The sequence below is a fragment of the Scomber japonicus genome, chromosome 14 (assembly GCF_027409825.1).
Source record: "Scomber japonicus isolate fScoJap1 chromosome 14, fScoJap1.pri, whole genome shotgun sequence".
Classification (NCBI taxonomy): Eukaryota; Metazoa; Chordata; class Actinopteri; order Scombriformes; family Scombridae; genus Scomber; species Scomber japonicus.
The window spans coordinates 30,774,045-30,799,703 of record NC_070591.1 but is presented as its reverse complement, the minus strand read 5'-3'; the positions used below and the strand labels follow the sequence as shown (position 1 = coordinate 30,799,703).

Sequence of the window (25,659 nt, the reverse complement as noted above, 5' to 3'; positions counted from 1 at the left end):
ATGACTCTGTGTGAATTTGAAGTGGCTGGGATGAAAACTCTAGGACTAGTTCGTTCAAATATGATGCCACAATCGGCATTAAAATTAATACTTTGATTCAAAATGGCCGACTTCCTGTTGGAGTGACGTCATGGGCCCCACTGACTTTTTTGTGCGTCTTGACATGATGAACATGTGTACCAAGTTTCGTTTCTCTACGTCAATCTGGGGCGAGGGGATCCATGTTCTTGATTTTGCAGGTGGCGCTAGAGAGCCATTTTGGCACGCCCATTTATGCAAACCATAAAATATCAAATTTTTCGCCAGGTCTGGCTTGCATGCAAACTTTGGTGACTTTTCATGCACGTTCAGGGGGTCAAAAAGGCCGTCGTCGTGAGAGAAGAAAAATAATCTGGACAAAAACAATAGGGCTTCGCGCTGGTCAGCGCTCGGGCCCTAATAATCTTGACAGATACAATAGGGCTTCGCGCTGGTCAGCGCTCGGGCCCTAATAATAATCTTGACAGATACAATAGGGCTTCGCGCTGGTCAGCGCTCGGGCCCTAATCATATAAATCTACAATATACATAGATTTATTATTCTATATACAATGACATTAGGCAGGTTATCAATCTGGAAGTCGAGTAGACAGATAAACATGGACATTTATAACTGCAGAGCATGTTTTGAGAAAGAGCAGAAATGTGTCATTGAAGGCTGGATTATTAAAAGGAATTATCTCTTGATTTGAACCAGTAACCACTCACACCCAGTTGAGGTCATGTGGTCACACAGTGGTACAGTGGGAGGCTCTGTCACCCCACAGATTGTGGGTTTGAATCCATCAGCTGAGGCCTTCCTGTGAGGAGTGAGGAGTTCTCTCTGTGTCTGTTTTGGTTATGACCAGATTTACTGGAAACTCTGACATGACAGGTATTCATTTTCATGTGAATGATTTTCTGTCCATATTTCCTACTACTGGACTACTAACTTATACAGGTGCACCTTGTCTCTCAGCACTGTGAGTTGGGCTAGGCTCCAGGTCGCTGTGACATGGCATAGATGAAGTTGGTATAGATAATTCATGGATAACTATCGCTCACATGCAACCACACCAGCACCTGTGAAATGACTCCATTCACTCTCAGGATTTGATCCGTTCAGTCTCATCACATTTTGAAAGTCTAGAAGAGGCACACAGTTTAATCCTTTACCCCCATTCAAGTTATCCAGAGGGCTAAACTGGAAGTAAATGGTCTTGGTCAGTGGAAGTCTCCATGGATACACTGGGCCCATAGAGCATGCTCAGTATGTTTTCATCCAGGTATTTCTTTACAGCAGGTAGTGGCGACATGAAAACATAATACATGTGTATTACAATACAAAACAAGATGATGTTACTGTTTGTGCATAGATACAGAAACAACACATGATTATATGTATGTTGCAGGAATTTGTCTGCACCGCCGCCAAATTGGAGAGGCCAGGATCCATTTGTAAACAAATATGGAAGAAGGATCAAATTGCAGTCTTGTAAGCTTACATAAAACATCCACTTTACTCTATGACACACCCCCCTCTAATATTATTACCCGAACCAGCTGACTCCTCATGCCTAAACCTAACCTAGTGTGTGTGTGTCATAGACAGTACTGTGAGTCTGCAGATAGACCTACTTTGAATGAAACAGCGATATTAACATCCACCATACTGGAGGTTTTATAATGATATCTTTCTCATTCAAACAACTTCACATCCTCTGATCCCAAGCAACACACCTGCCAAGAGTGACATCAATAGGATGGACAGTTGTCAAGAAAGGCGAACAATTGTTACACACACACACACACACACACACACACACACACACACAGTCAGACTGATTTTTTTGAACATATGGATCTAATAGCCATGTAAGGGACATGTAAGCACTTTAGGCGCATCAATATATTTTTAATATATTATAAAATATAAAATATATTTTTAAACATATCTGGTTTTCTGATATTAAATCTTGGTCTGCTATGGGATTTCAACTTTAATGTGACTTTTACACAATCTTTGTGCCAACATCCTTCCATACTATTTGAGTTCATGATAGTGCAGACACAACACAGATCACTCAAAAGCACACCTTTAGATTCCTTAAAGGGATTTCATTCTGATACACTATCACATCGGCCCTGTTTTAATCTCACAAGTGCAACAACAATTGCACAGTGATAGTTCCTGAATGCTGGACATTATGTTTCATATACAGTATGTGCAGCAGCTCAAAGTACAGAAGGGCTGAGTGAAGTGAGGGTGTGGTGATTAATAAATACACTCTCATATCACTGCTTTAATAGTTCTGGAACAAGTGAGCCAATCACAGTCAAGCATGACATAAAATGACTCAACAAATGGAAAGTGTCACGTCTAGACAGTAACCTTAGATTCACCAAAGATCTCACAAAGGTGATGATTTTAACCCAAACCATGATCTTTGCCTAACCCTAACTAGACCTTAACCACACTGTTGTTACATCATAAATCATCATTATTTTGGAGAATGACACACAAAACACACAGTGAAAGAGTAACATGTACACATCTTGAGTGAGTTTCCCAAATCTAGGGTCACCATCTAGCCACAAGCTATGGAAAGATGCTTCATCAGGATATCATACAGTATTGTTGTCATAATGTGAACACTGTATCACACGTTTACAGCTAAAGGCAGATGGTGTGTCTTTTTATTGAGAATTTATTTGATCTTTTTACATAGTATGCAATAAAATGACATGCAACAATGCCATGAAGACGCTAGTGTTGTACAATGATATAAAGTCAAGATTCAAGCTCCAAGATTCCTTTTATTGTCATTCAGCACAACATCAAAGATGCAAAGCAGAACAAAATTCCCAGCATGGCTCTGTTAAAAACACATAAAATAAATTGAACAGATATCTGTTATTATGCATATGCATAATAACTGAATAAATAATTGAAATCATTTCTGGACATTGCATAGCTAAAGAGGTATGAGGAATGTGAACATGCACATTAGTAATATTGCGCATTTGTATAACAGCTACATGATTATGGTTGAGAGAGCTAAGCACAGTTAGCAGTGTGTTATTTTGTTTAGCAGTCTAATAGCAGCTGGGTAGAAGCTTTTACTGAAGCTGACAGTGTTGTTACACCATTCACAGAATAAGTATACAGTGATGTGCACTGGGTTTTTATCAGTTCTTAAAAGTATTAGATGTTCATTTGCTTTTTACATTGGTGTGTTTACTGTAGGATCTTTTTTTCAGTAACTCTGAATCATTGGTTTTAAAGCATCGTCACCCTGTGAATATATGACATGTGACTTCTGCACAGCACTGCACATGGCACATAAAACATGTTCTATAAGGTCACATTAATGTTACATTAATGTAACATGGTCTACAGAATCATGTTAGTGTCATCTTGTAGTATTGATTTAAATCAGTGAATGATGTGTGCACTGTGTCCCTGCATGCTCTGGTCAGAATGAAGAAGCAGATTAGTGGCTTATTCCATGTTTACTTATTCCAAATAATCAGTGAGCCATCCACACAGTGTGAAACAGGAGAGTCTGCACCTCCCAGATTTTAATAATAATTCTCTATGCGGAGAAGAAGCCTAAATTCAGGAGTTCACGTATAGAACTGGATTTTATATGTTTAGGTCTGTGTTCAAGAAGGTATGTGACAGATCTCACAGGTAATTGGAGTTTAAGCATATCTGTTATAATCCTCACTACTCCAGACCAAAATGTCTTAACTGCAGGGCATTCCCATGAGAGGTGTAGCAGGGATCCAAGCCCTTCACAGTTATCCTAGCATTGGTCTGACAGATCTCTATTCATTTTGGACACACAGGAAGGGTTCATATAAGCTCTGCACAGCATCTTAAATTGTATGACTGTTTATCAAACATTCCTAGATTAAGTGATACCCTCCTTCCAAATGCGGCTGCACTGCTCTGGGGTGAGTGATGCATTGTCTGGGTTTTTACAATTGTTAGATATACAATCATAGAACGTTGTGTCGGTAGAGCTGTTTGTATGGTTACATAAATCTGCTGCTATTTCAGCTTTAATTCTACTGTATCTCACAGTATAAATTGTCACATATTGTACACACACCTCTATACCAGAATGACACAAAATAACACACCTTCAAATACATCATTCTAGCTGGTTATAACTCTGTGTGCGTGTATGTGTCTGTGTGACAGATGTTGAGTCACTGAGACTAATCACAGCCTTTTTTTTCAACTTACTTTTTAGCAAAACACTTTAGTGTCATGTCAGTTTCTTAAAGTCTGTGTAAAGTAAGAATAAATATATGTTCTGAGTTTGACATACCCTGCCAAATTTGAATGGTTAAAAAAAATCGCCAAATATATGAAATTAGGCTTCAAAGTTGTGTAAAACTCAGCCTCTTTCTCTGCTACCAAACACTGTGGGAGTGTCCGCCAAGTTCGCTGAAACCCCGCCCCCTACCAAGTGTCACCTGTCAATCAAAGTCACCACCTCTACCCGAAACATAGACGCTATGTCTGAGAGATTTCTGCTGCTAAATCAGCTGCTAGCTTGGCGGCTGGCTCAGCGGCTAACTCAGCTAACTGGCTAACTGTACACTCTAGTAGTAGTGGTGTGTGCTGAATGTATTTATACCTCTACAGCAGCAGGGGCAGGTTTATGCTAACGCAGCTGTGATTTTCAGACCCGCCCACTAAATCCTGAACACAGAAATCTTGAAACACAGTTTGTGAAGCTCCACAATTCAAATCTAAATGGTTGAAATGCTTTTTACACCTTTTTAGAAATTCATTTATGACCTTTTTAATGTGTTTAGAAGAAAATGTCTGAATTCACTGTACACAGTCTTTAACAATGTGAACATTTATAATAAAACTCAAACTGAAACAATGTTACATTGATGTCATATAAATGGCATCACCATGTTTTTACTGTGCTGTTTCTATCATCATTATACAACTCAGCTGTTAACAGAGCCTCTCCTGCTGCGGTGTGTTCACATGGTGACGCTCAGCATCCTTCAGATAGCAACATGATTACCTTGAAACAGCTCCTTTCTATTTGTTAGGCCAGTGCTGTCATGCTTCACTGTGATTGGTAAGCTGTCTCAGTGCTGGTGTGTATTCACAAAGGAAGGTAAGTTGCTCTGTGAAGCTAAGCCAGCCAACAATGAGCTTCATGCAAGAAGCACTCGTATGAACAGATGTGACGCACATACAAGTGATTTGAGAACGTTTATTTGGCTGCTGTACTTTACATTTTTTCTTAGGTATGAACAAAATGAAATGGTCCAGAACTTTCATATGTATACATCATCTTTGCCTTTCTTCACAGGAGAGAATCACTTGTTTGACTTAAAATTATAATAATCTAATTTGAATTAAATATAAATATGATACTGAAATTAACAAAAAATGAATATATAACCACAACAAACTTAATACAAAATGAATATTCTGTTCATATTATCATCATTATAGTCACCAATTTATTAAAAGTTTTTATATTTGTATGATTTTTATTGGTGTATTTATAACGTCTACATCTCAGTAGTTGCTAGGAAACATCTCTCACTCTCAAAACTACTGTGTCCTGTATCATCATATATTGCTGACAGCGTAACATCACCTGTAGGCTATAATATTCCCCTCCAATGCTCCTCTGACTGTCACCTACCTTCACCACTTCCTGTGCTTTAGAACGATTTAAAAAAAAATCACCTTCATGTTAAAGCATTCTCTCGAAAGTCTAAGGGAGGAATGTTTGAAAGTTGATATCTCAAAAACTCAAAGTGCTGAAGAATTCATACTTCAGGAACAGATGTCCCATATGGAAATGCTTAACATATTAAGACATGGCACCAATAGTGCTATCATGTGGTCATTTATTACATGTTTAATGTTTTAGCTAATAATTCATGAATCATGAGGCCTATCAAAACAATATTTGCACACTGTGTTCCTTGGATGATGCCGAATACACAAGTTCAAAGTTCACAAGTTCCATGCCTTAGTATGCAAGTTCTCCATGAGATTGTGCACAGCATATTGAAAAATGGTGCCAATAGCCCCACTGTAGGAGGCAGATATGAATGTGAGTGTGGTGCTCCTCCCAAACAGCAGGGGGTGCATGGTTATGCCGGCAGCACACTGACTTATATTTAAAGGGTCATGCCAATCACCACAGGTGCGCTGATGGTGAGGGCAAAAAGTTTTTTGACTGCGTTCCGGTCGCAGCTATTTTCTGTTGTTTTGGTTTATTATGTTATTTTGTATTGAGAGCAAGAAACGAAAACTAAGCGTTGTGTTTAAACGACCAATAAATAATAGATCAACCAGTTAAGTAGTCTGCGTATTGAGTGCACGTCAGAACATCCAGCCATTAGCAGCCAGTAGTGGCTTTAAGTTTAGGACTAGTCACTACAATTAGGTCAAAAAACTTTGTCTGTCGGGATCAACTGGAGATCGGCGTGTTGCTTCACGGTGAATCGGGGAGGCTCGCTGGTGATCATCTGCTGCAATCCGGGACCGGTAAACAGCTGACTTCATTTATCCATCCATTCATTCATCGCTGGAACGGAGCTACTGGGGTGCCACCGGGATGTCAAGCCACGGGTGACTGGATGTCAGACCACTTATGCCGGCCAACGTATGGGTATGAGCAGCGTTGACACATTAAGTGAATGGCCATTGTAGGTTGTGTGCACACATTAAAAGAAAATCCAATGCATTGGTTGCGACTCAAATTATGCGCGTTGAGGCGTATCATACCGCGGGTACGTTTCATTTCGTAGATTAATAGGACATTGGTATTTGAAAATATGAATGAAGTTGCACAAACGTGTGATCCACTTGCTGACGCTGAACTTGAAACGTGTCCAAAAGACATTGAAACGTACACTGTAAAAAGACGCTCCATTAATCTAACGAAAAAAGCTTTAATGGACAAGATTGACAATTTACAAAAGGATAGAAAGTCCAAATTGAACAAGTTGTCAAAACTAAAAGAAGCTGTTGTCCATTTGATGTGTGATGATGAGTATGCAAATGAGGTGAAATGTACATTTGAAAAGTTTAAAGGTTTGTGTGATGATGCAAAACAAACGCATGATGCCTTGTTGGGGTTATTACCTGAGGATGAAGCAACAAAACATGATACCTGGTACAAAGCAAAAATGTTGAATGTAAATGATTGTATTGCTGATGTGGGTAAATGGTTGTGTAAACCCCCAAAATGTCCTGATGATGATGTTGCTGATTATGTCCCCAATGATAACCATGAACAAGAGGAAATTGTTATTGGGCCACATGATAGCATCTCAAATGTTATTTCAAATAAGGGCAGTAAACTGTCAAGTCACAAAAGTCGCAAAAGCAATACATCTTCTACCTCATCTGCACGCATTAAAGCAGAGGCTGAAAAGGCAGCACTCATTGCTCGTGCCGCTGCTTTAAAGGAGAAGCATGCATTGCAGGAGCAGGAAGAGTCATTACGGAGAAAAAGGGAGCAACTTGAGCTGGACACTGAAATTGCAGCCTCTTCTGCTAGGCTAGCAATACTCCAGAGCTGTGGCAGCCATGTGTCAGAGAGAGGATCGGATGGAATGGAGTCATACTTCAGGAAAGAGGCTGAAAGTAAAAATGTTTCCACACTTCTCAGTCCACATGGTAAAATAGATGAGCATCATTTGCAGTATGAATCTGATCAAGTCCAAAGAAATATTCATTCAAGGATGGAAAAAACTACCGCACCTGACTACTACAGCCAAAGGGAGGCAACTCATAGAAAACATTATGACACATATCAACAGAATATCAGCAGATCAGTTTTGAATCCGCTGGAGCAGCAAACAAAGCAGGAGGTCATTCAACCTACACTATCGACTCAAGTCAGCAATCACACACCAAGAGATCTCTTTGATGTACTGCAAAGGCAAAATGACATAACAACACTCCTTGTTCAAATGCAAACTTCTCAGTACTTACCACACAGAGAAATTCCAACTTTTGCAGGAGATCCTCTACAGTTTAAAACATTCATGAAGGCATTTGAACATTCTGTGGAGGCAAAAACCAACAATAAAGGTGACTGTCTATATTTCCTTGAGCAGTTTACTAGGGGACAGCCAAGGGACCTTGTACGCAGCTGCCTTCATATGACTCCTGAAAGAGGTTATTCCAACGCTAAACATCTGCTTGAGGAGCATTTTGGAAATGGATTAAAGGTAGCAGCTGCCTACATGGAAAAAATCACTGGATGGCCTAGTGTCAAATCTGAGGACACTAAGGGACTTCAAGCATATGCATTTTTCCTACGTGAATGTTCTAATGCTATGGAGGAACTACAATATTTGGATGAGCTAAATATGCCGGCGAATATGAAAATGATGATTCAAAAACTTCCATACAAACTCAGAGAAAAATGGAGAGTAAGAGCATGTGAAATCTTGGACAGAGCCCACAAAAGAGCTTGTTTCATGGACATTGTGAGGTTCATTGAGCAGCAGGTCAGAATTGTGTCAGATCCAGTCTTCGGTGACATACAGGATGCTGCTGTCATTAAAGGAACAATCAAAAGCAAACCTCAAATGAAAACACAATTCAATAGAAACAGCTTTGCAACTCATGTCTCTATTGCAAATGAATCAAAGGCGGATGTGTCTCAGCATGAAATGTCTTCTACTAAAGTAAACCCAATTTCCTGTCTGTATTGTGCAGGTGGACATGCATTGGAGCAGTGTCCACAATTGGAAAGAAAGGTGCACAGGGAAAAGCTGAACTTTCTAAAGGAGAAAGGTTTGTGTTTTGGTTGCTTGAGCACAGGGCACTTGAGCAAGAACTGTGATAGGCGCATTTCTTGCAAATATTGCAACCAAACACATCCCAGCGTCTTGCACATTAAAAAAAAGGAATGGGTTAACCAAGGACATTCTGAACTGCCAAATAAAAAATCAGTGAGTCACACACCTACCTCTACTTGTGGTCATACAGGGGCTGGCAACAGTAGTGGCATTCTTCCCATCTTACCTGTACAAATAAAGTGTGCAAAAGGAAAGAAGATGATTGAAACTTACGTTTTTCTGGATCCAGGAAGCACAGGTACCTTCTGCTCTGAAAAGCTTGTGGATAGATTGAATACTCAAGGACGAAGAGCTAAAATCCATCTTCGTACAATGGGTCACAGTAAGGCGGTGCCAACCTGTATTGTAAATGGCCTGGAAATCTCCAATCTGTCTGGCACACATTTCTACAAGCTTCCTGATGTGTTCACTCAGAAGGAAATGCCTGTGTCTCCAAACAACATTGTAGGTGAAGAAGAGTTGGCAAAGTGGCTTTATCTCAAGGATATTCAGATTCCACGCATAACAGCTGATGTTGACTTGTTAATCGGCACAAACGCCTCCAAGTTGATGGAACCTTGGGACGTGATCAACAGTCGCAATGATGGACCATACGCTGTCAGAACCTTACTAGGATGGGTAATTAATGGTCCATTACCAGGAAATGACGACAAGCAGAGTGCTTGTCCTGAAGTTATTGTCAACAGGACTGTGGTTGAGAGGATAGAGGAGTTGCTCATCAACCAATATAACAATGACTTCAATGAGAAAGCCTCTAACGACCAAGAAGAGATGTCAAGAGAGGAAAAGAAATTTGTGGAAATTGTGGAAAGCTCCGTGCAGCTTAAAGAGGGCCACTATACAATGAAGCTGCCTTTCAAAAAGGAAAATGTCACCATGCCAAACAACCTCTACATTGCTAAGCAACGTATTTACAGTAAAAAAAAAAAGAAGCTTCATGCCTGGAGATATTGTTGTAGTTGTAGATTCTACAGCACCCCGAGGATCATGGGTACTTGGGAGAATCCTAAAAACATTCCCTGATAGGAAAGGTCTTGTACGTTCTGTCCGTCTAAAAACAAAGACAAATGTAATAGAGTGACCTGTGACTAAAATATGTTTATGTGAGGCAACAGATTAAGAATTGTTGTAAATTTTGTTTATTACGGATTTGTGATCAGAGATATCACATGTATTATTAATGTCTGAATGTAAGAATATTATTTTGAATTATATGGCTCCTCTTAAAATTGTTTGAATTGCTCAGTCTTCTGCCAGAAGCAATTAGGGGCTGGAGTGTAGGAGCCAGATATGAATGTGAGTGTGGTGCTCCTCCCAAACAGCAGGGGGTGCATGGTTATGCCGGCAGCACACTGACTTATATTTAAAGGGTCATGCCAATCACCACAGGTGCGCTGATGGTGAGGGCAAAAAGTTTTTTGACTGCGTTCAGGTCGCAGCTATTTTCTGTTGTTTTGGTTTATTATGTTATTTTGTATTGAGAGCAAGAAACGAAAACTAAGAGTTGTGTTTAAACGACCAATAAATAATAGATCAACCAGTTAAGTAGTCTGCGTATTGAGTGCACGTCAGAACATCCAGCCATTAGCAGCCAGTAGTGGCTTTAAGTTTAGGACTAGTCACTACACCCACCATGTGACCATTAGTGAAACACCATCATACTACTATCATATCTCTTCTCTGTAACATTCCATGGTAACCAAATTGAGCAAAGTTGTTCAAATAGATGCTGATGCCTTGCAGTTTGCAGGGTGCCGGCCAGGACTCAAACCAGGGTCCACGGTGTACATGGCATGCGCTCTTAACCACTCGACCACCAGCGCGCCTGGTTGGGCCATTTTAAATAGTAGACCACATTAAATTGTTAATCTGGGTATATAGGTATACGTAGGTGTAAAACTGCTGAATGCACACTGTGTACACAGCTAATTAGGCCCATTGATGTTAACAACATACTTCGACATTGCCGGAACATCAGCTGACAGCTAGGTGACATCCCAGACGTCTGGACATGAGATGGGATGTTCAGACAACAGTCATTCAAAATCTCATCTGTTCACTGTCAGGTTTACCTCAACATACCCTGTTCCTCTATGTTTAAACAATACTCCACTTTAAACAATACTTTGCACTGCAGAGATATTACAGCATCTACCCAACGGGCTGATGCATCACAGGCAATCTTCAGCATTATCGTGTGCTATAAATTTGTTCTGCTGCAGTAGTTAGAAGGATTAGGAAGGATTACAGTTCTGCTTGATGGTACAGGCGCATATGTTATGGGTGCCACTGTTTCTACACTGGGTCCATTTGGGGCAACTGTGGCTCAGAGGTAGAGCAGGTTGTCCATTAATCAGATGATTGACAGGTTGATCCCTGACATCTCCAGTCCATATGTTGAAGTGTCCTTGGGCAAGATATTGAATGCTCCCGAAGGGTTTGCCATTGGTGTTTAAGTGAGTGTCTGAATGAGCATTTAAAACTCATCCTGATGAACAGGTTGGCACTTTGCATTGTGTGTGTGTGTGAATGGGTCAATTTTAGTAAAGTTTTGTGAAGTGGGAGGTTGGAAGACTGGAAAGGTGTTATATAAATGCAGTGCATACTCCTTCCTTGTCAGTGCAGTGTTCCAGATACTCCACATCACTTTTACTACATTACTCCAATCATGTGAGCACCACATCCTGCCTTTACCATTGCTCGTCTTCAAAGGTAGCAGTGATCAAGATACAGTGCCAAAAATATTTTACATGGCCCAACCCTTGAAGAATCTGATCCATGACAGACTGAAAAATTGATGGGGCACTGGAAGCACTGTAGCTGAGGAGGTGATATTTAGGCATTTTTTTGCATTTAATGGCAAGCTTATGGTGGAGAAGCAGGCAGGAAACAGGAGAGAGGCACATATGAATTGAGGGTCCCAATCCAAAGTTGAACCAGGAACGCTGCAAATATGTATTGTAACCATTTCGTCTATCTTGTCACTCCGTCTCTTATTCCTCTAACTGGAGGAGCTGGTAGATATGGAAAAGTCAAGTTTACTAATGTTCCTTTACCTAGCTAAAGTTTAGCTAGATAGTGGGTATGTTTCCTCTTCAACACACTGACCTTATAGTCACTACATATCCTGATCATTTTATCAACTTTGGCCTCAGTGACTATGGACAACACACTCACGTCTTTCAATCTTGGAAATCACTTTCATTGTCTTCAATTTATCGAGCTCCTTCTCTGCAATTTCCTTTAGTACATAAAGAACAGGACAAGCTCTACTGAATGTTGTTGTAGTGACAGGCTTTGTACACGTTTTGGTTTGAAAGCATGAAGCACTGTATCACTCCTGCAATCTACGTTCCTGTGTCAACACTGTATGTACTGTATCCTGTAGCTTCTTTATCCAGTTTAGAGCATGTCTGCTTCTTTAACAATTACTAGTGGTAAAGTGACTTGTTATGTCTCATACTCTACTACATACTGGTATCATTATGTGTTTGAACAGTGACCTTTTAGCCGGAGTATGATTTCAGCTTTAAACTGTGAAGGCTGGTTCACTACTGAGTATCCAGTAACTCTTGTCATCCAGTATCACATTTTTACTGTGCATGTTGGCTGTGTATCCATTTTCACAGCCAGGAGTGGAATATACTGCATACAAACCAAAAAGCATGGAGTCATCATCTCTTCTGGATGTGTTCCCTTCTGTTTCCACATACTGAGTTGGAGAGATGACTTTTCATTTCTTGCAAACATGAGGAAAGTGTTCACTTTTCAAGCAGGCATGGCACTTTTCATTTTTAAATCTGCAATCCCATACTGAGATTTTTCCCCACAACAACAACATGGTTGCTCCACCGCACTGTATTTTTTAATTCCCCTGTGACTCTTTGCTTGTTATTGTTATGTTCTTGTCTAAACTGTCCTTTCCTCCCCTTTTCAGGAAAAGCATGAACACCCGGCAGCATAATCACAGACTAAGTTTTACTTTTTCCAGCAAGCTCCAGTGATACAGCAAACTTCTCAGTTTCTCACCAATTCCCCTAAAAGCATATATGTAGAATGTCACTAATGCACACATCAGGAAAGATCTGAATCTTACACTATGTAAGGCGATCACAATTTCCAACAACATATCAGCCACAGTCCTCTACTCACGTCTACACTTGAACACCAGCAAAGTCTTCTTGCCGTGCTGAGGATTTGTGAGACTAGATATGATAAAAGACCAAACCAAACCAATACCCTTGAGCTCACAAACTAAATAAGGCACACAGATCCATACAAGAAGGGACCTCACCTGGGGTGACAAGATTAAACCAAATAATACCAGTTGGTTCCCAGCCCTACAATATTCAGAAGAGGACACAATTATAACTACACTAGGCAGGCAAAAACAGTAATAGTGGCAACCACTGTAGTAAGGAAGTCTAGGGCAGGAAGACCCACAGGAGGCGCTAGCAGGGAAGCTCAAACCAGAGCACATGGCAGGAGCGAGAGAACAAATCCAAACAGGTGTCTTATGTAATCTAGCCTAATAAGGGGCCTGGGGCCATGTACACTACCACTATGGTGTTATATGTACCTGCACTAGGGGAGCATTCCCCACCATCTCTCATAAATGTCTCCCCAATATGAGAGTTGCAGGTTCCTGAACTGACTGTGTTTTACCTGAAAGAGTCAGTTACATTACTGCAGGCATGTTCAAGCTAGTCCATAAAGGTTCATGTGACTGCAGTACTTCATTCCAACTAAGCAGAAGCACACCATGGCTTTAATCAACTATTCTCAGTCTTCACACAGTTGATTAAGTTGAATCATGTGCTCTTGAGTGAGAAATAGTAACAGTATTGTACCACATCTGTAACAGGGTGTGGGTACTACCAATTCACATCAGCACAGAACACACAGGTGCCTCATTCTTCATCGTAAATTGGGAGGTACCAGTGGAAAGAGAGCATCGGACCATCTTTCAGTGTACACAGTTGAATTATTTGTAATATTCTTAACATAACAATGGACGGAAGAAAATAACCAACCCAGTGTTGTAATTGCTTCTGATAGCTTATCACTGCTTTCGAGCATTAACTCTGGAGAGTAGTTATGCAGGCAGGATATTGTGTATGAAATCTTTCATGTGCTACACTACATTATAAGGATTGTTTTCTTCCTTTGGGTTCCTACTCATGTTGGGGGGATGAGATGGACATATTGGCTAAACAATCATTAAAACTACAGTTAGTTTAAAGGATGATATACACAAAACCTGGCAGGAATAGTGGGATTTAATTGACACAGGAAGACATCTTTACAGTATTCTAAAATCTGTTGGTGCTGGTGGAATACCAAGGGAATAGAATAGAATAGAATAGAAGAGGCCAGCACCCTAGTATACACTGTAATAAACCAGAAATTGTCTAACATACTGGATATAATAGATTACAACAGGTATGATGAAGAAAGAAAGTACTTAAAGGTAGGATTTAATGATATCTAGTGGTGAGAATCTAGATTGCAGCCAAATGAATACCCTTCCCCCTTCCAAGCATGTAGGCGAAAGTACAGTGTCTATGAAAAATGTGAGCGACCCTCTTTAGATCCAGTGTTGAGTTTGTCCATTCTGGGCTACTGTAAAAACATGGCGGTGTAACATGATTGCCACTGTGGAAGAGGACCCACTCCCTATATACATATAAATGACAACCATTCTTAGGTGCTTATTCACTAATTAAAACATACTTATAAACATTATTTTCCATGTCTGCCAACACACTGCACCTTTAATATCGATATTAACTGGTGAAAAACACAATATTAGATTGGGGAATCTGGAAAGAAAGACATGGAAAGTATGAAATCTTCTAATTAATTAAATAAGAGTAAATATAAAGACAGTGTAGGTTTGGTTGTTTTTTTTTAGGGTTTTTTTTTTTTTTTCATTTTTTGCTGCCACTCTATCGTTCCATGTCCCGTCCACTAGGTGGCAGTAATGCACCTATAAGCTGGTTGGATAACCGCCATTAAAAATGAATGAAGATGAAGAGACGGAAATGGTACAAGCAGAAATAGTAGAAGAAGAAGCAGTATAAGTCATCACGTAAGTGTAGTTCACTCACTGGCGCACTTCGGCAATATGGCGACGCACAGTGTCACTCCACGACTCAACAGACTGCTGTTTGCTGTGAAGGTGAGGTGACCCGCACAGCGCGAGATCCCAGTGTTACCTGGCAGTACGCGACACACAGTACAGCTGTTAGTATAGTTCATAAAGTGCTAATGGCTAACACGTCTGTCCTGCACCAGCCTGACGGGACACACATGCAGATACAGTAACAGATCTATAAGTCATATCTATAACATGGAATATGTGCAGATCTATGATAACTCCTATCATAGATCAACTTTGCTGTCAAAGCTGATAAATGAATGATATGATATGACTTTGTCTGCATGTGACAGTGAATGTGGGACAAAGCTTGAAGGTAAATGTGTCCTCTAAACCAGTGCAGTGTTAAATAGCCTAGAATTGTATTTATTGTTTAATTATTACTGTTTCTTGCAGCTGAGATATAAAAGGTCTTTATATGTGTAGTTAAGATAGAACTGATTATTCACTGTTGAACATGATGTCCTTGTATCACTTTAAAGGGCTTCAGACCGTAGGTGCATCTCAAGTCTGTTATATCTGCTCTGAGGAGTTAGGAGGCATCACTGAGGAAACATCTCAAGTCTCTTATGTTACATTTCCTTGCTTGAACTGCAGTTGAACTGAAGTTGTTCTGGTTCTCTCTCTTATTGAGTCACAGCCATCCCAGCTCCCTTATTTCTGCTCCAAGCAGTGAGAAGGAGTCTCTGAGAAGCTATGAAAAGATCCAAGTGAGTGAAACATGGATACAATTCAAGAGACTTGGGATGCATCCCATGTTTCCATAATTAGTGTCTTCTCCCTGCATCTTAGTCTCTCCCACTGACATTGCAAGGACAAATGAAACAAGGAAATGTGTTTTTAGAGACATGAGACATTATTTCCTCTGAAGTTTCACATGTAGCAAAGTCTGTTTCTGATGATGCCAGCAGCTTATCACAGCTGGATCAGTTGTCAGTCCATTCTAGCAGCTGGAGTGACTTTTGATGGAGTTTGGATACTTCAATTAATAAAGCTGTTATTTAAAAATAAAAATAAAAATAAAAAAACAAACAAACAAACAAACCAAAAACGAAGTGGTAGATCTGTGTTGAGTTTGATGATGTGAACGTTTGCACATCATAAACATGAAAAACGTTCTCATAAGTTATGAACTCAGCTGTAGGCATGGTTGGATGACCTACTATTGAGCCTCTAATAAACACCTGTGCTCATTTAAATAGAAGGTTTTGTTTTTTTAGGAAAGTGGACATTGGCATTTTGACTACTGAGCAGACAGTTAATAAGGGCCGACCTGTACCATTCTCCTTTCAACTGATATGCTTATGTTCTCAAAGGAATTAGCAGTTAATCAAATGATCACATACTGGTAAATAATGACTGTGTGGTCTTCTGGGCCTTAGAAAGGTTTTACTCATCCCTCCAACAAACTCTACTGCATAATGATCACGCTCTGTGCAGCATATTTAAATAAAATAAAATGATGGATGCTACATTAAAGTGAACACATACCTAAGCCATGAAAGCTGCATCATGTTTGACAGATGTGCTGCTGTGCTTTGGATCATGAGCTGTTCCTTTTTCTCCACTTTCCTCCTTCCATCATTTTGATATAGGTTAAATGTTTGATCAGTCCATAGAAGTTTATTCTAGAACTCTATCACATGCTCTCTGTGTGTTTGTGTGAACTGCAGCCTGTATTTCTGTTTTAAGACTATGACGTTTTTGAATGCATTTTTCCTGCTGGTCCAAGCAGCCATTGGGCTTCCATTTATCTGTATGATACAGAAATCTGACTTGCTTATAATGTCTAATTGTTTCTATGATGAACATAGAGCACTGATCAAATTCCTAATGCACATTAGCATTGTTTGTTAAATGGTCAGTTCTGAGGTTAATTATATCTGAAGCAGCTGTGATTTGTAGTAACTCGACAAAAGACTCCACTGTTGTAGTTGTTGTCAGTGCTTAATTGATTAATAAATGACTTATTAATTAATTAAATAATGACTTTGACCAATAAAGTTTTCACACCTGCTTATGAGAGCATGAGCAGAAATCTGTAGTAATTGGCAGATAAGCTGCATGTAGTGTCACCTGTTAAATAGTAGAAAGGAGTAGAACTATTATTTAATTCAAGAAAATGGAACAAATGAGCAGAATGAGAACTAGAGCTGTTTAAACATAATATATTCTGTCACATACATACAGCACCTCTAATTAAATGTAATAATGAATGAGATGATATAATACAGTAGATGAATGTAGTGTATCTGTGTGTGTATTGCAGTATGCCTCACTTCAGTCCAGATGTTGCGCCGTGCACTGCAAGACTCATTATTCTACTGTCTACAGTCCCAATGAAAAGGTAACTATCTGGTCTACCAGTACATTCTTACTGTCAGTCTTAGTTTTTGGCTTTTTATAATCTATTCATTACATTGTTATTTCTGGATACTCTGCGATACTCAGAAAAACATTATTTAGCATGTAAGCAACTGTAATCATAATTAAGGACCCTTTTTTTTTAAAGGACAGAATGGTTTATGTAATGTGAAATAGTTTTGTAATTTGTTTGTCTCCATGTCCACAAAGTGAATGATGATGTATGACATTGATAAGAACAGGTGTGATATATGATGTATCTGATAAACAGTTAGAGGATGAAGAAAGTGTTTGTGTTGATAGTATTCTCATTGATTCTCTAGTGACCTGATGTCTCTGTTATTTCCTTCCACAGACCTTTGATAAGATCCTCATCGCCAACAGAGGAGAGATTGCTTGCAGGGTAAGAAACACTGATGTGTAGATGACATCATCAACACTATTGTGTAAACACCATAAAATGGACACATGGCAGACTGCAGTTAGTGAGTATTGCTTATTTAGTGATATTACAGAATGCTACACACATGTAACATGAATCAGGTGACTTAAACTTAAAATTATGACTCCTTAATTAACCTTAATTACATCAGAATGAACTGACTAGCCTGTAAACTGTAGAACAAAAAAACAGACACAGTTTCTTGCAGAATGGAAAACTATGAACATTAAATCTCATAGGACATTATTTACTAAAGGTCTGTGTGTTTTAAAAATGTGTGCAACCTTGACATCACCTGCAAAAAATGTGCAAGCTGATTTACTAACGCAGCGCACTGAGGTTTGCGTCTTTCAACTGTGCAAATGTCCATTTAGTACGTTTGCCATAATGAATATGTAATATGGGGGGTTTCAACCCCAGTGTGTAAATTACAGGGAGGAGAAAATGTAAATATGTTATTTAGCACACACATTGTGATTTACTAAACCTGAAGGTAATTTTACTGACGGAAACTGCTTCTATAAATAATGACTTCTGTTACTGTGGAGATGAGGAGACGGAGGCACAATGACAGAATGCGCACAGGACGGAGCATTAACTTTGTCACTAATACTCTCCCATATGTGGGTTTTTCTGGTAATTTAGTTTTTGTTATAACTCAATATATTAGTTAACCTCTTCCACTAAAACCTGATCACGTTCATTTTGTTGCAGCTTTCTGCTCGTCCAAACTCTCCATTAAGACATAGAACCCTCATTTAATTACTGCTGTCTGCACCTGTTGCTCCTGTTTTCATTTACGCAGTTATTCTTAGTAGATCACCTGCAAAACACATGCAAACTAAATGCGCAATCTATTGCACCGTGTACGAAATGTAGTACCTTTATTTGGGGTCTTAGTAAATCAGGTCCATAGTCCTCAGTTACACAGTATTGTAGGACAATGTGTTCTCCCTTAAAGAACAACTGCTACTGCTACTTAAGACTGCTGAGTGACAGTCAGTTAGGCTTCAGCAGGAGGATGATGTCATCAACTATGTAAGTCAGTTCAAATATTACAACAGAACAGGAGCTACACAGTCAGTGAACAGTCAGTCATAGACTTTCCTACAGAGTGAAGCTTCAGTGTTAATGTTGTGTGTTTTTCCATCAGGTGATGAAGACATGCAAGAAGATGGGCATCAAGACTGTAGCTGTTCACAGTGATGTTGACTCTACTGCTGTAAGTCATCATCTATGTTCCTCCCATATTAAAAGATCTCTGTATTTTCCAGCCAGGAGACAGAAAACAGTACTAGCTGAGCAGTCAACATTTTTTTAGAGAACGTGTGAAAAACTGTAAGTCGTGCAGGCCTCCATCCGTAAATCAGAGAGAGGAGTGGTGTTCAATGACTCCAAGTGAAACCTGTTCAAATATGTTGGGTTGCCTCCTAACAGGAAAGGAACAGGGATATTAATTTGCAATTTAATGATCTTATTTGCTTTTATTCTTAAAGACTGTGTAAAGTGAATTCAGACATTTTCTTCTAAACACATTAAATAGGTCATAAATGTATTTCTAAAAATGTGTAAAAAGCATTTCAACCATTTAGATTTGAATTGTGGAGCTAAGCTTCACAAACTGTGTTTCAAGATTTCTGTGTTCAGGATTTAGTGGGCGGGTCTGAAAATCATTAGCATAAACCCGCCCTGCTGCTGTAGAGGTATAAATGCATTCACACACTACTACTACAGTCTACAGTTAGCCAGTTAGCTGATTTAGCCGCTGATTTAGCCGCCGAGTTAACTGCCAAGTTAGCCGCTGAGTTAGCAGCAGAAAGCTCTCAAACTTAGTGTCCATGTTTCTGGTGGAGGTGGTGACTTTGATTGACAGGTGACACTTGGTAGGGGGCGGGGTTTCAGCGGATTTGGCGGGCACTCCCACAGCGTTTGGTAGCAGAGAAATAGGCAGAATTTTGAAGCCTAATTTCCTATATTTGCCCTTTTTTTTTTAATCATTCAAGTTTGGCAGGGTGGTTAACAACACACTTTTCTGTGGTATGTCAAACTCAGAACACATATTTGATCTTACTTTACACAGACTTTAATTGATGGTTTCCCCTAGAAGACCCTGCTCAGCATTCTGCTCTGCAGTCCCTGTCCCAGAAATTGAGGGTCCTGCTGGTGTCATTTTTAAATCCAATTTTCTAAGTGTGTGTTCAAGCTGAGTATACCAACATGGTATGTCTCTGTCTATGGCAGAGGTGACATCTGAATGGAACGTTTCTATTATTGTGTATATCCAGGTTCATGTGAAGATGGCTGATGAGGCTGTGTGTGTCGGCCCTGCCCCTACCAGTAAGAGCTACCTGAATATGGACGCCATCATGGACGCTGTCAGAACGACTGGAGCACAAGCTGTACGCATCTATAAAGCTCTCATTATGTACACTACATAAAGACAAAATACAATACCTTTTAGTTATTGTACAATTAGAATATAATTAGAATATGAAATACTGTGTAAGCTGCTTTCTCTAAGCAGTCATTAATGTGGTGAGATGTTGATGGTGCCACATATTTCCCAATCTTTAGTTTATATCATACCTCCATGGTTATATTATCTCATATATACAAACTCAAAGCTTTTGCCTTTGAAACTAATGAAAAAAACTAACATGTTGTGTTCAGGTTCATCCTGGCTATGGGTTCCTCTCTGAAAACAAAGAGTTTGCAAAGAGACTGGTGAGTTATACACCTCAGACACACTCTTATTTTCATACAGACACACACACTTTCTGACCATGAAGCCACAAAGTAGTTAACTTGAAATAAATGTTAAGGTGTGAATCAACTGTTTTCATGCATCTTCAACTGGTTTATTCACTCTTCGAACCCATTTGTGACCTTTTTTAAGTCTCATTAAAATGAGTTGATGCGTTAATGAAGGATCTATAAATGTTTAAAGGTGCACTGTGTAGGATTTGTTGGTTGTAGTTTGTAAGCAAGCAGCATTCAAAGTTAGCCCCTCCCCCCGACTGAGCAGAGAGAGAGAGAGAGACGGCTGTGGTTGAGTGAGCTAGAGAATGAATAGAGAGTGTGTGGCTGGCAGAAACAAAGCAGTTTAATCAGATAAAGGGTTAGTGTGTGTGCGTGTGACTTAAAAAAGGTAAGAGTGTTTCAGTCAGTGTGTGTGTTGTGCTGGAGTGACATGAATCAGAAAAAGCAGGAGAAAAGACAGCTGCAGCTGTTTGATGTGAACATTAAATGGAGCTCCTCACTTTTATCCGTGTGACTTCATACATCACACTGCTGCTGTTTGGATATTTTAAGTGGATAAGCAGGTGTAAGCAGTGTTTCTAATAAAGTGGTCAATGAGTGTAATTAATAGATGACACTCTAAACCAGGGGTTTCAAACATACAGCCTGCGGGCCAGAACCGGCCCATCTAGGTATCCATTCAGGCCCACTAACTTTGCAAAGTATGAAAATGATTCAGAGGTTTTTCGTGATCTTATTTAAACCAAAAACAAGGCAGTTTATTTTCTGGTTGTTTCATGCTAGTTATGTTCTAAAGCACAAATAAACATGGTCACACCTCCACACAACCCTACAGGAGAGTGTGTGTGTGTGTGTGTGTGTGTGTGTGTGTGTGTGTGTGTGTGTGTGTGTGTGTGTGTGTGTGTGTGTGTGTGTGTGTGTGTGTGTGTGTGTGTGAGACCAGTAGACCTGCTGCGCTTTATACATTCATTACACACAGCAGAGCAGAGGGAGGCTGCTCCTCACACTCTTCTTGCTGTTATTGGCTGGGGGGGCCACACACCCACTGCCCCCCAAACACAGCAAGATAATAAGAAAATACAGGCAGAGAGTGTCTATACATACATACAAACACACACTTCTAGTGGGTCATTACTTTTCCATTAATCTATATATAGTTGTTGGTTTTTCCTGCATATTATAAATGAATGTCACCCACTGTGTAAACTGTAGCTTTACACCTGAAGTGTATTTATTGAAGCAGTCTATGCTTACTCAGTTAAAAAATATTATATTTGACTAGCACCTGTTTATTATTACAAAGATATAAGAGCAGTTGTGTATGGAAGTTTAATCACATAATCTCTACTTACCTTGACACACAGCTGAATGCTTGTTTTCTTAACATGTATGAAACTACACTCTGTGTCAGTACTTTAATAGTTATAATAATAATATAAATACTTGCTTATTTAAAGGAATAGTTCAACATTCTGAATCCAGCTGTGCATACATGAAATAGATATTGATCTTTTTATCACACTCTCACTCACACTAAAGAAAGCAAATACTGACCTACTGATACACATGGACAATAAACCCCAGTGTGTTATCTATAATATGGTAAATCTCATGATGTTATAATTGTTCTGTTGCTAGGCTGCAGAGGATGTGGCATTCATTGGACCAGGCACTGGTGCTATCCAAGCAATGGGAGATAAAATTGAGAGCAAGCTGATTGCTAAAGCTGCGAAGGTCAATACTATCCCAGGATTTGATGGAGTGGTTGAGGTAAGAGCACACACACACACACACACACACACACACACTGACATGTATGTACACAACAGGAACATCTTCAGATCTGGGGCCTGTTTCAGGAAGCAGGTTTAACTAACTCTGAGTTAAAACCTTAACTCTAGGTTGACCAACTCTGAGCTGTCAAACTCAGAGTTTTCGGTTTCAGAACAAGTGTTAACAGTTAGTTCAATCAACTCAGTCAAAGTAACTCTGAGTGAAGCTCGTGCATGAGGAGATACCAAGCCCTCATCAATGGAGCACAGATAACATGATTCACCATGACAACAGGAGAAACAAAGGGCTCAGTCCTCCGACTTCTCCCCAAAGGAGTTAGAAATATTAATGAATACATGCAGATGATGAGTATATTTAAGAAAAAAAGCAATACAGTAGCAGCAGCAAAAGAACATGAGCTGATGTGGCAGAAAATTATTGACAGTTAACAGTGAGTATTAATGGAAAAAAAGTGGTCTCAAGTGGTCGACTTATTCAACATTTATATTCTGTGTATGTGTGTGTACGCGGCACATTTAATATTCATGCAGACCCCACAAAACGTAGGCCTACTTGGCAGCAACTGAAAATGAAATATAAGAATATAGCTCAAACAAGTAATGTATTCATTACAAGCAATTGTGGTGTTTAGCCTGCCCTACCTCATTAAACAGCATTTAAATGCTACAGTACATTCAACATGTTATATATCCTATTTCAGTAGTTAATGAAATTTTCTAAGCAAAAAAATTCATTTTTTTTAGCCATACCATACTGCCAGTATTTAAAATTGTCTATTTGAAGGCAACACCTATGCCTTTTATACATACAACACTACCAAAGTGTAAACGTTTCAGTGCAATAGTCAAAATTAGTTTTATTTAAAGATTTATGTTTTGGGCACTATATAATAAATATTCAATATAATTAACTTTCCGCCAAAAACAACACTATAGCCAAGTGGTTACTGCACATGCTTCATAGCGTCAGTGTTGCTGGTTCATACCAGTCTCTCTCTCTCTCTCTCTCTCCTCTCTCTCTCTCTCTCTCTCTCTCTCTCTCTCCTCTCCTCTCTCTCTCTCTCTCTCTCTCTCTCTCTCTCTCTCTCTCTCTCTCTCTCTCTCTCTCTCTCTCTCTCTCTCTCTCTCTCTCTCTCTCTCTCTCTCTCTCTCTCTCTCTCTCTCTCTCTCTCTCTCTCTCTCTCTCTCTCTCTCTCTCTCTCTCTCTCAACATCCAATATCCTGTACTCAATAAAGTCAGTTTTTGATAAACACATCCTGATATCTATAAATAATCCCTCCATGAGTCTACACGTCATCTGCACATCAACCTCCCACCTCCTGTTTAACCATCACATCCTTTCTGTGCCAGAATGCTGATGATGCTGTGAAGATTGCACGGGAAATAGGTAAGTCATGTCTTATCTACCTGCTGTAAATACAGAGTATATATTTGAAATGTACTGTATGTATGTCATTATTATTATGAATTTATTACTTTACATAGCTCTGTTTTCAGCAGCTCTCCCACTATTTTTCAGTGTTGACTATATTTTAGTAGACTGTTAGAAACTCTGATGTTCAACATTGTGTGTGTAATTACTGAAGATGCTTGTGGTCAGATTGATGGTGGTTAAAACAAGGCACTAATCCACTTAAAGTCCATGTAAAGTAAGAATAAATATGTGTTCTGAGTTTGACATACCACAGAAAAATGTGTTGTTAACCACCCTGCCAAATTTGAATGATTAAAAAAATCACCAAATTTATGAAATTAGGCTTCAAAGTTGTGTAAAAATCTCTTTCTCTGCTACCGAACGCTAAAACACCTTTTTACACCTTTTTTTTTCACCTGTGTGATTATGCTGCTGTTGTCACCAGGCTATCCAGTGATGATCAAAGCCTCTGCAGGAGGAGGCGGGAAAGGAATGAGGATTGCTTGGAATGACGAGGAGACAAGGTATTCTTTAAATCCTTAAATTACTGTACAAGTGTACAAGTTCATCTCCTGCTAAAACACATGTATACACACAATGACTTTTTGCCATCTGTCATACTCTATCACAAGCTGGTTAACAAGCAGGAATGAACCTCATACAAGGACAATACCAGAACCACAAGGTCCACATTTAGAGGGAGGAGTACATTCAGATACACACTACTGGAATACACTCTCTATACAGATGTTCAACCCTTTCTCTGTTCAAAAAACGGTAAAACACCAGCTCAAACAACACCAGAGCTGCATGCTTTTACTCAGTGTTTGTATTAATGGTGTGCTATTTACAGCTCTAAATGTATTGTTTATTTTAATATTATTTTTTCTTTCTTTTCTCTTCTTTTTTTTTATTGTGCTTGTCTAAGTTGTTGACCTGCCGGGGAACTACAGATGTAAACTAGACTCTTGGCTAACTCGCATATTTATATTTTGGTGTGAACTAAAATGCCAAATCAATCCTAAATAAATAAAACAATGTCATCTCCTTCACTACCTTATCATATAGTGTACTATAGATAACTGGAACCACTTATGCTGTAACTATTAGTCTTCCTTAAACTAGTGTAACATCTATATCAGGAGCTACAAATCACAATAACTACTAATAAATACTTCAGCTGCTGCAGTTTCTGCTGAAGTTTGTGACTCAACCCTTAACTGTCTGAACTGCAGTTTACTATACTACTGTTTTCAAGACTATGACTTCTTCTTTTCCACTGCTTTCTATTATTATTATTAGAGATCCTGTTTCTACTGTTTACTACCACTATGAACCACAGGAAACCTGTGTGTGTGTGTGTGTGTGTGTGTGTGTGTGTGTGTGTGTGTGTGTGTGTGTGTGTGTGTGTGTGTGTGTGTGTGTGTGTGTGTGTGTGTGTGTGTGTGTGTGTGTGTGTGTGTGTGTGTGTGTGTGTGTGTGTCTTTACAGAGAAGGTTTCCGCTTCTCATCTCAGGAGGCAGCCTCCAGTTTTGGAGATGACAGGCTGCTGATTGAGAAGTTCATAGACAATCCAAGACACATAGAGATACAGGTATATACACACACAGAGGTCTGATGTCACCATCTGATGATGATACTGAGGAGACTTTTTACTCTTTAATCAGCCATGTGATTCATTCATACATTTTTTCTTCAATGACAGCTTTTCACAATTTACCTCTAGAATATAACACATACACATATGTTAAATATCATATGTGTATAATTTTTATTTGAATACGATGACAAGTGACTCTTTTTAGCTTTTATTTTTAGTATTAAAATTCT

The 25,659-nt window shown here is 39.3% G+C and overlaps 1 protein-coding gene across 1 annotated transcript in view; it reads left to right on the top strand.

Moving 5' to 3' along the window:
* Window positions 1-14,986: 14,986 nt before the first annotated feature.
* The window catches only part of pcca (propionyl-CoA carboxylase subunit alpha), a 24,125-nt gene continuing 13,452 nt past the window's right edge, over window positions 14,987-25,659 (top strand). Inside the window, exons 1-10 of the mRNA XM_053332996.1 lie at window positions 14,987-15,076; window positions 17,325-17,402; window positions 17,775-17,822; window positions 19,015-19,083; window positions 20,147-20,260; window positions 20,532-20,585; window positions 22,260-22,391; window positions 23,766-23,802; window positions 24,275-24,353; window positions 25,321-25,423. Coding sequence (XP_053188971.1) covers window positions 15,023-15,076; window positions 17,325-17,402; window positions 17,775-17,822; window positions 19,015-19,083; window positions 20,147-20,260; window positions 20,532-20,585; window positions 22,260-22,391; window positions 23,766-23,802; window positions 24,275-24,353; window positions 25,321-25,423 — 768 coding nt within the window. The 5' untranslated portion in view covers window positions 14,987-15,022. The remainder of the gene's footprint in view (window positions 15,077-17,324; window positions 17,403-17,774; window positions 17,823-19,014; window positions 19,084-20,146; window positions 20,261-20,531; window positions 20,586-22,259; window positions 22,392-23,765; window positions 23,803-24,274; window positions 24,354-25,320; window positions 25,424-25,659) is intronic.